At 37.8% G+C, this 17,966-nt stretch overlaps 1 protein-coding gene across 4 annotated transcripts; it reads right to left on the reverse strand.

Annotated features, from left to right (window-relative positions):
• Positions 1-852: 852 nt before the first annotated feature.
• Positions 853-8,322, reverse strand: LOC106147021. 4 transcript variants are annotated; one of them, XM_013506522.1, is made up of 7 exons: positions 8,087-8,322; positions 3,548-3,701; positions 3,014-3,148; positions 2,784-2,840; positions 2,336-2,461; positions 1,548-1,607; positions 853-1,250 (listed from the first exon to the last, which is right to left on the reverse strand). In XM_013506522.1, the coding sequence occupies exons 1-7, from the start codon at positions 8,095-8,097 to the stop codon at positions 1,230-1,232; spliced, it is 564 nt and encodes a 187-aa protein (XP_013361976.1). In that variant the 5' UTR covers positions 8,098-8,322; the 3' UTR covers positions 853-1,229. The 4 variants fall into 4 exon arrangements, with proteins under 4 accessions (XP_013361976.1, XP_013361974.1, XP_013361975.1 ...); XM_013506520.1 differs by having other exon boundaries at positions 1,548-1,628; XM_013506521.1 differs by lacking the exon at positions 8,087-8,322 and adding an exon at positions 6,161-6,327 and having other exon boundaries at positions 1,548-1,683.
• Between the last annotated feature and the right edge of the window lie 9,644 nt (positions 8,323-17,966).

Below are 17,966 nucleotides of genomic sequence, written 5' to 3' on the forward strand. Positions count from 1 at the left end.
TGCTTTTAAAAAATTTCTTTTCCTCATCTCCAATTGCTCCCCCTAGTACATCTGATTTTGGTGAATGTGAATAGTTAGAATGGGTCTGGCTTTCTACCAGATTATAAAGGATAAGCTGTGGTTTGTCCCACTGAAAATGATGTTAACTGGACTCTAGAATTTTTATGTCTTCTATGAGGCTGACAAAATATTCCTCTGTGTCTAATTTGTTTTCAGTTCTTATCATGACAGTATATGGAGTCTTGTCAAATGCTCTTCCTGCATCTGTTTAGGTGAGCATGTGTTAGGTTTATGCCTCATTCTGCTGATGCGGTATCTCTCACTGACTGATTGATCCACATGAAGAAAACCTCAATTCACATGGAAAAAACCCACATGAAATTTTAAAATCAGTCCTTAGCTACTCCCACTAAAAAAATGTGAACACAAAATAGATTAATAACCTAAACATAAAACTATAAAGCATAGAAATCCCAGAAGTAAATTTATTAGTAATGTTCTTGATGTTGGCCCTGTCACTGATTTTTTGGACATAAAAGCCAAGGCTCATGCAATAAATTCCCAATAATCAAATGAGATTTCATCATACTACAAAGCTCTGTGCTGCAAAAATCATGCCCCAGAAAAATGGAGTAAAATTTTGAGAAGTTATTTTGAGAAAAAATATATCCAACAGAGTCTTAATGAAAATCCTACATAGATGTCTCATACAACTAAAGGAGAGAAAAAGACTCACTTTAAAAGTATCAAAGGATGATAATAAAAATTTTATTACAGTTGAATACTAGTATTCAAGAAGAATAAAATTTTTCTAAAAATCTAATCATAGTAAAATGAGAATTAAAACCACAATGAGCCATGGGATGTAAGGATATAGTCTGAGTATTTTCAGAAATCAGGTTGCAATACTGACAGCCTTCTGGATATGTTTCTGGTTTAGGTAACAAGGGTATGTACCCACATCAGTTCTGTACCCATCCTCAAAGGTATTCACATTGGGGTTAGAGTACAAACCATAGAAAAGTCAATATCAGCAATTCAGTGACAGTTATTTTCCTTAGAAGACTTCAGCTCCTATTTATTATGTAAATAAGAATTTCCTGGATGATGCAATGGCAAAAAAGACCAAGAAAAGCACATGAAGGCACTCTCTCAAATCACTTCATGGAGTGGGACTGCCATACATGTCAGTCTTGGTCTTGTGCAGGAAGGGAGAGTTCAACCTCAATTCACCATAAGTAGATCATCTGCTGTGGAGAAATAAGACAAACAGCAGATCAGTACATAGTATTTCAAATGCCCACATTCCTATGTCTCCTCATACTTTAAGGTCTTAGATTTCACGTTGATTTCTCTCTGATACAAGATTTAAGCCCAGTCCTCAAGGTCCTCATCTAGTGTTCAATGTAAATGCATATGTGCAACTCCCAAGATATTCCTCACACAGATTGCTAACATGATACAGCAGTGGAAAGACATCTCTCAACATAAAGGTGTCTGTGAAGTGGCAGAGACTGTTCCTTGCCCTCTAGAGAATAAATACTTACCCAGCACATGGTTTTTATCCGTGCGATAGAGGGAGCCAAACAGGAAAGCAGGAAGATCAACTGAAACCACGAGAGGAAAAACTTCAGGCGCACAGGAAATGCCATGGTGAACATGAGGGAGAGAAACAGGAAGGAACTGTGGAGAGATGCTGTCAGCCTCGGGCACACTTTTAGACAGGTTTTACTCATGGACAAACACTGAGGTAGCAAATATTGCACACTTTCCCCATATACATCGCCTCTCTCTGACTGTGCTCTCACATGTGCAGTCCCGCCCTCTTACAATGTCAGACCAGTGAAATGACCTCTCAGTATCCAACCTGTTTCCTGTTATAACCAAGATCACAGAAGGCTGCTTAGCTCCAAAGCCAGCTTTGCTGATATTTCTGAATCGAGAGTCTCAGAATGCATTTATGTCTAGTAGTAATGAATCCTCAGCATGCATCAGTGTATCTGTCCAACTTGGGGTTAAAAATACTGGCTCTGAAAGGCAGCTAGATTTTCCAAATCACTATTCTGAATGGGGTAGAACTCTTGAATTGTCTTTTTACTTTAAGATTGAATAGAATAAGAATTATTTAAATGTATTCCTGAGTGCCATTTGTTTTGTCCGAGATAGAGGTTTTATTTAGCTTCATACACTATGCTCAAAAATTAAAACAGTGTTGCATAAATAAATTTATTCATTTAGAATCCAGTTTATGGTTATTTTTATATACATGTCATAAAATTACTTTTTATATGGATAAATGCCAGGAAATTGTATATCTGGATCTGGAAATACTTACAGATAGGACATCTACAGGAAATACACCCCTTCTCCCTGCAACTTCAAATGTATCTACACCATGCATTATGGAGAATATCAGGGAAGCCTGAAACGTAACAAATTTGAACACTCTAAAGGCCGTAATCTGCAAGAGAAAAAGAAAACTGAGTCCTTACTTGTGCATTCCGGAGACTGGTACATTGCTATACAAATGCTGATGTGCCTGCACCCTCTTCAAGTACAAATAAAATTGAAATTTGTAAAAATAATGTGAAAGCTTCTAAACACAGTGCACATTCACACTTATGAGCCAGAAATGGACAAATGACCTTTGGGTGCTGGAAAGAAATCATTTTGGGACCTCAAGACAGAGGGAAACCTCACAAACGTTATGTTGTTCAGTTACGGTATCAAGTATGATTTATGTCTTATCTGTTGTAGATTTTTTAAACTACGGGGAAACTCACCAATTTGGGATTCTGTCTATTTGCAGCCACAATGTTCAGAATTCCTGCTGTGACATACTGTATAAAAATAAAGATCAATTAATTTGTCTGGAAATACATTATCTGTACTTACTTTTACTATGACCAAGTGCTTCCCAGAGCTCTGACCCAAGCAATGCATAAAAACATGCCTTAGGATCACATTCTTGTTCAAAGTAGTAGAGGAATAAACATTATTTGTATTTACTTACAATGAGTGGTACCAAAAGATATAGGTAGGGCAGTATCGGATGTATTTGTATGATAGAAAGTTTGTAGCGAGATGAATTGGCAATAACTACTGCCCACAGCACAGTCAGCACCATACCATCCATCATTTGGAACACCTGGAGGAGGAGAAAGTGTCTCTCAGGTAAGAGGAATAAGTGTAAACCTTAGATAAAATTACTTCACAAGTGAGAATTTTGGGCTAATTCAGAGCTCCCTTCTAAGGGGAAGTTTCTTAAGATAAATGCCTAAGTTAATGTTCTACATTTCCAGAAGGATAACACTGATAATTTTTATAAATCTCATATATATATAGCATATCAGTATGCAGGCACATCAGTATTTGTATAGCAATATATATATATATATTTTTTATATTTAAAGAGTCAGTAGTCAGTAGCCTTTTACAGGTGTGTTTCCATGACCACGCCAAACTGTTTGCCATTCAGTAGCCTGAGCCAGAACAAATTTAGGGAAATAGAAAGCCAGCTTATAAAAAGGATCTTTAAAATGCTTACCCCTAAAATACACAAGTGTTTAATCATGGTATTCTGCGCAGGACGTGAGTCAAATGGATGACTGGGGTCTATGTCTTGATTGTCCATAGTGATGTTGCTGATAATATTGCTTTGCCCAGCCTGTGATCTTTTTGATGACTGACAATGTGTTGCCCTGGAAAATCAGATCAAAGGACGAGTCTCTGATTCCATACAATGTTTCCAAGCCTGACAATGTCAAAGTCCATTTAGGTTCTGTGGCAAGTGCTAGAAATGAGGCTGCACACTTGTTTCAGTAATGACTGGGGAAATTCTGACACTGAATGAGGATTCAGCACTGTCTCTTGCCCACTCAACAACGCTATATCCTCTATTACACCGTCATAAAGGCTATGCAGGAAATATCTTCTTATCCCAATGGGAATCTAGTCACTATGGCCTGAATTCAAGAGCCCTATTCACACAGTGTCTTGAAATGATGATGTGTATTAGCAGGATGGAGCTGAAAATAAAAAATACCAGCCTCTAATCCTAGTATTCATGTACCACAGAGACACAAGGTGAAATAATTTATTAGATTTGAGACATTAGAACTCTGGTTCCCCATCACATTTAGTAAGGTGCTTCCACTGTTGTTTCTACTTTGTTCAGGGGATCACGCATGGTAGAAAACTGGAGAAATGACTAGGTTGTCCTCAGCCCCATGTGACTGGCAGGCCCTCACACCCTGGCTTCTCGTCGTTACTTTGACTCCACAGCTCACGCGCTGTGCTCAGCCACTTAAATTCCCTGAGGAGCCACATGTCCACGGGTGGGCACCGCACCCATCTGAGCCCAACCCTGCTCTTCCGCTGTCCTGATTCCAGAGCAGAAATTCAACATGCAGCATTCATGGACTGGAAACGGTTTCCATCTCCACTGGTAATGAGTCTTCTGTTTTACAGACGTGGACCTGAGTGAATGTCAGCCTGTGCCAGAGCTACCTTTTCTAACCCCATCACAGTGGAGACAGGTTCCATGTCGTTTATGTCTTTTTTTACCTTAAATGCAGGAAACTAGATATTGTTCCCATTTCTCAACTTTTTTCTTTTCAAAGTACATTATAAAGATTTTCTAGGTGTGTGCCATATAGCTATAATCTAGTTTAGTAGGAAAATATACTGACATAAAATTTGCACTATTTCCATACATCCATTATTAATCTTCTTTTAGAGGAACTTATGCTTTGTATTCTGAGATAAATGATCAGAGTGGAAAATATTATTTCTGTTTTTGTGAATCAGAATAATAAGTTCAGGGAGAAAAATCACAAACATGTATGCTCTGGAAGTTAGATTATGAAACTAATTGTATGCAGAACCAAAACAATAGAAGCATTTGCTTTGACTTTTTGTTTTTTTGATTCCAGGAATCGAACTCAGGACCTTGCACTTGCCAGGCAGGTGCCTATGCCACTGAGCTATATCTCCGGCCGGAAGCGTTTGCTTTGAAAGACTCCTTCACAAAAATCACCCTGGCTGTTCTTTTCTCATGTCCTCATCACTGTCAGTCACCCACTCTGTGCTCCCATGTGTAACTGGTCATTCTCCTCCCCTGGAGGCCATTCTTGCTATTACTTTTTAAATTGTAGTTTTGTTGTGCATATTTCTATATCATTACCCTAAAAGAAATGTTCTTACACACAGTTCCCTTCTTTCTGATGGCGAAGACTACAAAATCTCTAAAACAATGCCCAATTTTCTATGTCTTCATCTCATGTTGCAGTTTCTCACCTTTAATTCCTACCCAAAGCAAAAATATCAACTTTTCCAGGCTAATTGTGATGCATTTTTATGAACATAAAATTCCATATTTCAAAATTTACTTCCATTGATTTCTGATTTCACAGTGCTCTTTCCCTAACTCCTAATTTCACTTCCAAGAATTTCCTGCTAAAAATAATAAAGTTGTGGAAATTAGAACTCCAGACAATGGCCATTACACTCTTTATCAAAATTTTATACTGAGAGAAAAAGAAAGTAAATATGTTGGTAAGATGGATACAGAGCAGCAAGGCCTCTTGGTAACAGATCTTGGCACCACTGGAAAAGTGCTCTGAGTTTTTGCACATTCAGGACAGAATATGATACTTAGGCAGAGCTTTTTAAAGCTAACTTTTGGAAGTGCTGATGTGATGCAGCTTGGTGTCTTTTCTTTGTTACATTGTATAGAATATGTGATAAGAATAATATTAACACATGATAATTATGTTCACTGTAGAGAGCTGGCCCAGCACACACCGTGTCTTAACCATGTTTATTTTTCCCTCCCCTCCTTGCCCTTCATTCTCCCCCAATCTCCAGATCTGCTTTCCATAGTTTCCTATCACCTCTATTTTGTATTATCCATTTACACAGCTGTATCACTTTACATTATTGTAAATTGGAGTCTTCATCTAAAAGTCAGGTAAATTAAAAATAAAGGGAAAACCAGAGACAGTGATGACCCTCTCAAATAACAATTCTTAGACTTGTTATGACACTAACTATGCACAAGATTTCCTACCTGTGAACAACTCCAGAAAATGTAAAAGCCTAAAGGTTTGGCGTGGAAGACTATGCACTCTTGTATATAAACAACAGGAGAGACACGTACCTCTGTCACAAAACGTCACTCAGTCTTAAGTAAGCATCTGTCCAGGAGCAGGGAGCTTCACTGCACTGTAGTCTACTTAAGACCCTGTCTGAAGGATCCACCAAAAGACACCATCTCACCTGGTGCTCATCCAGACCTCATATAAGTTATGGAAAGTGGTTCTTCAATTCTAACTAATTCTACCCTGTAAGAAGGACTCTCCAGCTGTTTAAGGAGATAAGGGCACTTTACCTAATATGATATCTTCTTGGCCTGGGTCTCTTGTACATGTTGTTTTTGATGGGCAAAGGTCCAACCCACTGGCAGAAATACTTATTTTTTTTGTTTTGTTTTGTTTTTCTTCCAGTACCGGGAATCGAACTCACAACCTTGCACTTGGAAGGCAGGTGCTGTGTCGCTGAGCTAAATTCCCAGCCCCAGAAATACTTATTTTTATCTGTGCTTGTGGACAGCCACAAATTTTGAAATTGCCAAACATTTACATGCCCATCGCTATTTGTAAGAGTTAATTTTATATCTTGTTTTCGTCCCACCATGGACCAGTCTAAAAGGCACATGCCTTACATTGATGGACTTGTTTTGAATGATAGAGTCAAGCTTCACTAGTTCATAGAAAATATTCATTGAGAAAGAATAAACTGTATTATCCACATCTGTAGAAAGGATGAAGGGGTGTCGGTACTCTTTTCCTTCACTCTAATTTGTATGTTTTCCTTGCAGTCGTAATGGTCTTCAATGCTTTTCCCCTTTCCTTGCAAATTTCTACCACTTGAAAAATAATGACATAAAAAGGCATAGAATTTCTGAAGTCCCCAGGAAATACAAAGAATAGATCTGATCTGCTGTTTGCTCTTATATCTAAATATCTACCATCTAAAATCAGAAAGGAGCCTTATGGGCTCTTCAGTTGTTGAATTAAACTCTAAGTTGAAAAGGAAAAGAAACACACAGTCCTCACCACTCTGAACTTTTCTATAGTACTTACACAGGGTTGCCATGTTAAAAATGGGGAATGCCAATGCTTTTAATTATCATTTTATGAGCCAGTATAACTCTATAATGGAATTTTCACAGAGGAAAGATAGTATTATTCACTCATAGCTTCTCTCTCTACGTCTACCAAGAAGGAGTGACACTTTTTATCTGTTTCCTGTCTATTTCAAATCTATCAAAGGCAATAATCTGCCCTGGTCAAAATTGCATAATTTTTGATGTCTTATTATTCAATGTACCTATTTCCTGTGAAAGAATCTGGGGATTCATCAGTAGGTTCTTTGTGTATCTCATCATGAAGGTAGTATTTTTCTTCTTTTTGCATTGATACACAGCCTAGGTAGATTTTCAAAGAGTAAAACATTCTCTTACAACATGAAAGATTTATAGTTTCATCTTATTGCTCTGTGTATCCTGAGGGAAAGTTATTTATTGGCTCAAGGTGGCTCAGGTAAACGTGTTGTCTTTTATGAAGGTCCATCTTTCTGGTTTGTATAATTTTCTCTTGAGGTACACAGCTTCTGAAAAGTATAATCCTACTCAGAAAGTCGCAGTTTTGCATGCTAAAAGCTTGTGAACTCCTCTCTCATTCTTAGGAGAAATCTAAGGCCTCCTTTCCTCTGTGCCCATAGAACTTGCTAATGAAGCTATCATTTATGTAAGCGTTTTGACATACATGAATGCTTTATTACTTTAAAGTAAACCATAAATTACAGAGAATAACTTGGATTACTCTTATCAGTATTGGTTTTTATACTCTTTCTTCTGTTCTATTTTGTTATTTTTTCTCATAATAATGTCCCACACTTTTCTCATATGAAAATCAGGCCCAATATTCCTGTGCCCAATTATAAAAATTCCCAGTATAGAAGTGATCATCAATCTAGCCATATCTCTAAAATTATATTCCCCATAGCTTTAAGGGAAACTTACACACAGTCCATCCTGTCCTCTGGAGAGAAAGCAGAAATACATGGGCCTCTCCACCACGAATTTTTGAGTTATTCCTTCATAGTTACACAGGGCTACCATCATAATGATGCAGGAATTTCATGTCTTTTTCCTTCTTTTTCTGCAAGGTATAATAATTTTAAGAAGAGCTTTTTCATGGGGAGAAAACAAGACACTCCTAACCCCTCTTGGCGAGTGTGTAAGGCAGGCTCTATTCCTGCCCTGTGCTGTAGTTTAGATCTAAAAAGTCCCCAAGTCTCCTGAGTGTGGAAGGAGGCTGGGTCCGGGGTGCGGGGCTCCTCAGTGGACTCCTCTGCTGACGGTTCGTGGCTGACAGCGCTGTGGTGGGCGTGGCCTGGTTGGGGTGGTCGCTGGGCTGTGAGCTGACAAGGTGCACGTTCGCTCCCGGCTCCTGCTGTCTCTGCTTCCGGCCACCCTGAGCTGAGCAGCGCTCCTCCCTCTGCCTTTTCCGCCCTGCTTGTTCTGCCTTGGAGCCGGCAGACCGTCCATGGGGAGGAACCCTGAGCCAGAAGGAACTTTTTGAAGTTGCAGCTGTCAAGTATTTTGTCCCTACATGGGGAAAGCAGGTCATACAACATGTCCATTTCAAATGTATCAGAACAGATCATCTGCTCTTGACCAAGTTGTGGTGAAAGGGGAAACTGTACTAGGAAGCTGTTCTTTTTAAAACTTGGTTCTAAAATTTTTTTATTCTCTTTAAAATAAAAAAAAATTAAAAGCAAATTCTTCTCAAAGTCTTCATCAAAAAAAAAAAAACAAACTTTGTTTTCTTGAAGCTGCCCTGCTTTAACGTCTTCAGGGCTCTGTAACTGCTTTCTTTCTTTCTTTCTTTCTTTTTTTTTTTTTTTTTTGGTACCGGGAATTGAACTCATAACCTTGTGCTTGCCAGGCAGGCTCTGTGCTGCTGAGCTAAATCCCCAGCCCCTGTAACTGCTTTCTTGATTCCTGTAACCATGAGAGTGTAATCCAACATACAGGATGCCTGATTGTACCCAACTTTGTGATCATTAATCTAGTCTTGTAACTGATGGTCATTGATCTATCCCAGTAACGGATGATCTCACCCTGCTAGCTAATCAGAACTGCTAGGTTGTCCTGTCCTGCCTTTGTAACTCCTGCTTATGCCTCAGAGAAAAATCCTGGCTCACAGGGACTGACCCCCTGACTTTGTTACAAGTGATTCCATGCAGGACCACCAGTGTAAATAAAGCTGTTCACTGCCTCCTGACTTTCGGGTGTTGTTCCTTTCCTAGATTTAGTTTTGCCGCAACAGTAGAAGTTTCAGGATATTTTTAATTTTCTGACAAATAAACTGTAAAAAATCTTCAATATTCCTATTGTTTCTCTATATTCATTCTCTTGACCATATTATTTCTCCTCTTTATTGTAAGGACACAACACATACTTGGGTTGTCATGGAATGAACTGATCTTATTCAAATTTGCAAGAGTATAATATTCGTTTAATCAAATAAAACCATACTCAATTCCCATCAATTTAAAATATAACACATAGAGAATTTGTCAGGGTAACAAATGACAATGAACATTTAGGCTCCTGGACACTAAAAATTGAAGGATTGACTCACAGTCTAGTGTTACTTTTCTGAAACGTGCTCATGCTAACAGATTGTTCTATTCTACACCTATTAACTGAAGACACAGTACTGACTATCAGAACTCAGCACTCACTCCACATAGAATACCACTGTAAAGCAGATATTTGTATGAATGATGTAACATGCAAGAAAATGCCCTGAGTTAGTGAGTGGATAACTGGAATGTGAGGAATCATTGCACATTTGAGAAATTTAACACAAATACAGCACAATCTGATCTAGTACAGGGAAGTTCTCTATAAATTAAAAAGGAACAAATTCACATAGCATATTTCCTTCTACTCCTAAGGAATAATTTACATATAAACTAATGCAAAGAGGAACGTATGAAATATGTGGACATTATTAAGAAATTGTGTAAGAAAACACATGGGAAAAAAGAAATGTTCCCAGGGAAACTAAGAAACATCATGAAAAAATAAAAAAGGAAAACAAGATAAATAACATTTTGTGAATGTGCTATCAATTTATAGTTACCAGTGCTTGCTTATAAAAAAATTACTAAAATCAATGACCTTCAATTTTAAGGATTTAGAAAAAACAACAAACTAAGCCAATGTAATTAAAAAAGATGGAGATGAAGGTAGTGATAAAAATAAATAAAATAGGGGCCAGGGAGGTAGCTCAGTGGCACAGTGCCTGCCTGGCAAGTGCAATGTCCTGAGTTCAGTTCCTGGTACCAAAAATAAATAAATTAATTAACAGAGAGTTCTGGTTATGTAAGTGGAAGGTCGAGAAAGTATTGTCAAAAGGTTCATAACAGGGCCTAGCTCACAAAAAAAGGTAAATATACTTTTGTATTAATTTTTCAAGTTTCATTTGATGGCTACTATAATTTTTCTCTAACACACATATGTAATTACTTGCACTATTTTATATTTGTATTGTAATTTATTACTTTATAAATAACAAGAAAATTTGTCTTTTCACATATTCACATGTGTTTCAACTTATGTTCATAATTTGTTTTTTAAAAAATATTTAAAATTGTATCCAGTTCCATTATAATTTTGTAACTGTGTATTATTCATTAAAAGTATTAAACGGGCTCCCTTCTCTCAGAATTTCTGCCTAGATTTAGAAATTGTATTCCTTTTTTTCTCCATAGAAGGTGTTGTTTCCATGGAAGTTTTCACCTGGGTGTATCACCATTCTTTTACACCAAAGGAATGGTTCTAAGAATTGAATGTACCATAATATAATACCATGTAACTCCAGCTAAATAGTACAGTCCACATTACTAAAATACTGATCAGCGTTATGACAAGAAAACTCTAAAACTTCAGTGCTTTAACATAATATGGATGTGGCTCTGTTTTTTCTTACCCATGTTCATATGGATCCCATTGTCAGAGAATAATTTCACAACAAAATTTTGTTTTATAAAATTTTATTGTTATCTGGCTAAGTCAGTAGCATATTTATTTACCTTGACTCCCTTTTACCTTCTAGGCTGGTTCTGAGCATTAAAACCTATGTTACTTAAACAAATATCTCTGTTTTATTTACATTGTTGTTTTTAGCACTTAGAAATATTCCTGACAGTGAGCAGGGGTTGGTCTCTGTGCTATAACACTTGGCCCTAGAAGCTCCTGAGAAGTAGTAGTCAACTTTCCATCTAGGAAAATAGCATAAATATAAACTTTTATTTGTTAGGCTACTTGTGCAAATTTTTTATACTTTTGTTGCTATCATTTTCATAGATCATGACCTAGTGTCTAAGACCTATGTTTTTTTTTTTTTTTTTGGTTTTTCTCTGATACCGGGAACCGAACTCACGACCTTGCGCGCTTGCCAGGCAGGCGCTTTTGCAGCTGAGCTAAATCCCCAGCCCCTGAAGACCTATGCTTGCACTGAATTTGTGATTATTGCCTAAAATTGGTACAATATTGTAGCAATAGTTCATGCAGGCTCACACCCTGCACTACTGTAAAAGGTGCCTGGCAGGGTTAAATTGAGCTATCTTTTTAAAGCCTCCTGAAATCTGGAATGATATTTGCTGAGAGGGAAAGCTGTATGTTTTGGTGAATGATGGTAAGCTGATAGTGTTCTGAAGAAGTTAAACCATCAAGGTAACTATTCACATGTCTCCCACTCTGTTCTAATTAAGCCTGTGTCAAGGTCCATGAGGGAAGGAAGATACAATAAGAACCAGCTCACAAGAAACCAGTGAAAAAGGAGAATTGTGTATAGAAAAAGTACTTTCTTATGTAGAAATAACTGTTAAGCTTTACTCCTTCAGGCATTTCTCAAACAGTCTGATATTAAAAGATAACAATTAACTAAGCATGAGAGTCTACCCCACCAGTCCAAAGACTTTGGGAGGCAGGGGCATAAGTTCAAGCCCAGGTCTGGCAACTTAGCTATTAGGTTAGAACATGCTTCAAAATGAAAAGTAAACCTAAGCAGGGTCTGTAGTTCAGTATCAAGGCTTGTACTCCATATCCAGAAATGAAATGAAAAAAATCACTATGCCAATTCTAAGTAAAGATATTTAATTTTTATTCAATTACATTTTAACTTACTCATAAAATGATGATTGCACATGTTAATGTGGTGTTTTGGTATATGCTGCACTGTACAATGTTTTATTTATATACCATGGAAATCAGTACGCTAAGGAGAAAGTGTCAGAAACACACACTCTGGAATAAGTAGGCCACGGAAAACCAATTGCAACATTCAAAATCTCATTCTACAGCACCATTCATTCAAATAAATATTGGAAAAATTTTCCTTTTCTTCTATTGCATCTTCTTGGTGCCTTGTTGAATATTAATGGAATTAATTTGTTATCATTTCTGAGCTATCTCTCCCATTGGTGCCTGTGTCTGATTTTATGCAAGTACCGTACTGGTTTGATTATTATATTCTGGAAATGTATTTGAAATTGGGAAGTGTGTCACCCCAGCTGTTTTTCCTATTTCAAGTTCCTTTCTCATTTTGGGGTATTTAGTGGCTCCATCCAAATTTTAAAGTTTTAGTAGAATGTAAATTTTTCAACTATCTTGGAAAACAGTTCATCATGAAACTTAAAAGAGAACTATCGTATTGCTCAGCAATTTCTCTTTAGAAGGACACAGACTGAAATTACATGAACATCTTCACTCTTGTTTGCTGTAGCATTGTGGACAGTACCCAAGCTATCCAAACAACTTAAATGGCCAACATGGAGAAATGGATAAAGAAACATTGGTATATATGTACAGTGGAATATTATTTAGCACTTAAAAGCAAAATGCTATTCTTTGTGACAACGTGGATGAATGTGTAGAAAATTGTAGTGGACCTCATTGGTCTCTGGAGAGCGACGGTGGTAGGTATGAGAAAAATAAAGACAAGAGCGAAGAGCTGGGGCCAGGTGAAGTTACCTCTTGCCTGATGAGCAAGAGGACTGCCCCAAAACAGTAGAGCATTTATTTATACCCTGGAGAGGTTGGTTAATTTTTTGTCTTGCTGCCCAGCAACCAGTTAACAACTTACAAAGGCTTGTTTACTCCGCGGAGCTCCCGTGTTCTCAGGCTGGCTTCATCCTGCACGTGTAATTATTTTCCAGCTTTAGCGGCTCCCAACAGAAAATCACGCTAAGTGGAATAATTCAGACACATAAATACCCCATGATCTCGCTGAAATGAGGAGTATTAAAAATCTCAAACACTTAAATAGTAGAATGTGGGTAACGAGGACAAGGGATGTGCTATGGAGATGTAGGGAAAGGACAGAAAGGTGCATTTTATAGAACGAACAGGCTACAGACTTAAAATACAGCATGAGAACTATGGGTAGAAATGCAGTGTTAAACACTGGGAATTTGGTGGAGAAGTTGACTTCCGTGGTTTCATAGGAGAAAAGGGCATTAATGTGAGATGGCGCTATGATAATTTCTTGATTTAGTCATCATTTCACTGTCACACACATCACAGCCTCACCTGGCCCCTCTCCAGTGACTATGGTAAAAAGACTCACTTTTACTCAGGAAACTACATAAATCCTAAATCTGAAGTTGTACTTTGCAGTGGGAGAACAAAGTCCTACAGACTCCCTGATGGTTTTCTTTTTTTAAGAAGAGATGTGTGATGTTACAAATTTTATCTAGGAGAATTACATGCTTCACTTCCCAGTCAACAGCAGTCACACTAGGTTAGGGCAGGAAACCACCTCTCTCTTCCTTTCCCTGACCTTGTTCTTCTCCCTGTCCCTGTCCCTGTCCCTGTCCTTCTCCCTCCCCATCTCCCTCTCTCTCTCTCTCAGCTGTGAAGAACATGTTTTCCAGGGATGACAGTATTAACTGAGTATATTGTATAAATGATTGTGTTACACTGAGAAGCTTTTCTTCTATAATTAATTTGTTAGGCATTCTGAAGGTGAAATGATGCTGGGCACCGTGGAATGCACCATATACGTGTATGGAGATGACGACCACCTTTCTTACATAGCAGCTCCTTAGTTTGATGTAGTCTCACTTGTTTAGTTTCCTGATTGTGACCTGAGCCTTAGATTTGACATCCAGGAAAATCAGTGTCAAGTCTAGCTCCTTTTGCAGAGAGGAAGTTTTATAGAGGCACATTCCCTCTCTCCAGGTTTGGCCAATTGTGATTGTAGAAGATTGAACCTAGACCCATTTTGGAACATTATAAATACTTCAGAGGTCCCTTAAGGGGCATTTTGCTGAGATTAGTGCCTAAGTTTTATTTAGTATGGCTATGTCCATGCACTTCACTAACTTTTATAAATGATGTGTATAGTCTTTTTTTAGAAGCCCATAATGTCCCTTTGGGGGGATATTCGCATGCCTGTGCCATACTGTTAGGTAATACCTTTGACACAAGAGCACCTTTAGGGGAGTATGATGCCAGTATCAAGTATAAATGAATTCCCAGTGCTTATCCCTAATAAATACAATCCTGAATCCTTTTTATTCCTGAAGTTTTCTTCATGGACAGGAAAATTAATCAGCCCACGGTGTCCCAGGTGACTAGCTGAGGTCCTGCTTTGCAGGTGTATCATTTTCCTTCTGGGTCATGTTGCTCTTCACAACCTGTGACACTCTTGTTACCAGAGAATGTGACATCCTAGAAAATCACAGAAATGGATGAGTCTCTTTGAATACAATAATCTCTACACATGCAAATGTCAAAGTAAAATAGAGCCTAAGAATGGTTGGAAGATGTACAGTGGAGAGGAGGGTGGAAGGATATAATGGTGCTGTTTCAAAGGATGAATAATTTATAACATGCAAATTATAGTCTCCTCTTGTATGTGGAGATAAGGTTGTGTCACCTTTAATGACACCTTGCTGGGCTGGGTTTCTTGCAGATGGGTTTCTGTGACTGGCTAAGGTCCAAGACGCTGACAGAAATGTCTCTTTATCTGTACAGCTCAGATGGCCACAGTTTTGAGTACCAAAGCCTCACACTCCCCTTTCTCTTTTTAAGGAAAAATTCTAACTTTACTTTTCATATTACTGTTGATCCTACAAATAAAGTACATGCTTTCCATTCATGGAATTATTGTAACTTATAAAGCCAAAATTCATTAGCTCATAGAAGTCTTGATTAGAGAGGATAAATTTGATTGTTTTATGAATACAAAATTAAGATATCTGCACTCTTTCCCCCTTTGTTCTGATTTCTCTATTTTCCTCATAAGCATAGTCAATCTTCAGTGCTTTTTACCTTCTCATGCTCATTTTCATCCTTTTGACACCACAAATAAGTATAAAGCCACAGTCTGCCAATTTTTCTTTGAAGCAAACTGTATGACCAGGTATACGGCTGAAGCTCTGCCCTCTGTGAGGATTTCCTTTCACTATTGTCTTTCTCCCTGAGAGGGGCTGCAGCGCTGCATCTGTTCTCTTCCTGGTGTTGCCCGCATGTTGTGCGGAAGCATCCGTACACCACACTCAACTTGCTCTTCTGCCAAAACTCTCATCCACTGACACACAGAATGCCCTCACCCCCCACCATGAAGTTCCACATGGCACTGCCTCTGACCAAGGGATAGTGTCTTAGTCGCTGCCTTCATGGCTGAGAAAAATAATCAACACACACAACTTCAGGGAGGAGAGATTTATTTTAGTCTACATTTGAGTCCACGATCAGCTGGCTCCAACGCAGGATGACATGGCAGAGGGCGAGACAGAAGATAGCTGCTCAAGGTTTGGTGACCTGGATGCGGAGTGTCAGTGGAGGACATCTGCCTATGCTGTATGTCATACATCTGGTGCTATATGTAAATACAAAAAAAGAAGAGAAATTCCTGTGCACCTAACAAGGTTATTATATTTGTTTTATGAAACCAAATAAAATCCCACTGAAATGAAATGAACCTCAAATATTTACTATTGAGAATGAATGATAAATAAGAGAAAAGAAAAGAACAATGAAAAGTCCCAGCTAGAGAAGGTAGATATAAGCAGAATTAGGGTAGATGGGTCCTAAGCAGCACAGAGAAAGACGTCTCCCTCCCAGGAGTAGTAAAGGTTAGTAATTGCCCAGTAGTTCTACTGCAGCAGGAAAACACAGTGTGTGTGCCAATTTCCCAGGGCAGACATGTTAATTAAAAGACTATTGCAAATGTGAGATAGACACTAAACATAGATACCGAAAAACTCAGGGAAAAATAACAATGGGAGAAAGGAGCATAATATTTGAGGTCGTGCATTAGAATTCCCCAAAGGAAATGCAATTGACAATAAACATCCATGCACAAAGACAACAGAATTTAAAGAAGCGTCTCACACAAAATCTTGTGTTACTTTATCTTTTCACATGTTCAGTGTCAGCTGATTTTCCACTCTTCACCCATTGCCTGAAGTCATAGCGCTGACAACTGTAACTCAGCGCTCGCTCCCCTTGACATTTCATTTCATATGGAGCTTTTTCTCTATGAGTGGATTTATATCATATAAGAACAAATACGACAAAATTTTGAACAGAAAGTGTTGTAGGGGCTCAATGTAGATTTCATAGTTTAATCCAACAGACATCATTAGTTAATCTTTTCAAGAATTTTCCAGATATCAAATATGAACTACCTTGTTTTGAGTAGGATCTCTTCCTACTGTGCAATGACTTCTACATAAAATATGAAGGAAAGAAAATTATAAAACATGTGGAAATTATGAAGAAACAGCTTGTAAGGAAATTGTTTCAGAAAGATAAGATCCCACAAGTTTAAAATATCTTCAACAAATTAAAATGAAAACTGGGTGTATTATAGATCTTGAGGTGCTGTTAATGGCATCCATTTATAGCTATTAATACTTTTGCAGCCAAGAAGATGTCATTGAAATCAGTTATCTATTCTTCATTTGGAAACATCTAGAGAAAAGAGAGTTATGCCAATGAATATAAAAAATAACACTGCTAAAGTACATCAAATCTCTCTATCTACCTGTCTTTCTATCTATCTATCTTTCTATAGATATAATAAAGTGTCTAGAGACCAAATTATGTAAGTGTAACACTGAGAGAAAAATGCAGATAGAACAACGTAAAGTAATACTGCATGGAGGGTCTTAACAGGGCCTAGTTCATAAGTGAAGTTCTATATTATTTGATGTTTTCCATCAAAACTTTTTGATAACTCATATACTTAATTTCATGTAACATAATATGATGCATTTTTCACATATCTGCATTTTAATCTATTTCCTGTATAATTTATGTAAAATTTATAGCACTTATACTTCAATATTTGTTTTTACTTTTCCATAATTATGAATGGTTTCTTCTTTTTCTAAACTTCTATGAATACTTAGAAATCATTTTTTCTCATCCTCAGAAAGTATTATTTCCATGTTACATTTCTCCAGTTTATCACCAGGTGGATAAGGCTAGTGAAAATTTAATGTGTGTGTAGAAACTTTATTATTTCATTACCTATTGTTAAGACTTGTATCTAGAAGCTCCCCTAAACTCTCATGTGTTCATAGGTGGGGTTCCTGGAGGTGGCTGTTCGAGGGTGTGTGAATGTGGATTAATGGTGTGATACCTGGATGAAGGGTGTGTGGATTGGTCCCCTAATTGGTTTAGTATAATTCTTGGTATGGATAACTGAAGCCTCCCTCTGGATATGAGTGGCACCAATCAATAGGCTTACATCTGCATGGAATATAAAGGGAAAGAAGGAAGCTGGGCTTCTGCTTGTTTGCTGCTGCTGCTGCTGCTGCTGCTGCTGCACTGGCTTGGTGTCTCCTGCCTGCCCTTCCATAGTCCTTTT

Source organism: Chinchilla lanigera, unplaced genomic scaffold, assembly GCF_000276665.1.
Source record: "Chinchilla lanigera isolate Chin_1 unplaced genomic scaffold, ChiLan1.0 scaffold00110, whole genome shotgun sequence".
Taxonomy (NCBI): Eukaryota; Metazoa; Chordata; class Mammalia; order Rodentia; family Chinchillidae; genus Chinchilla; species Chinchilla lanigera.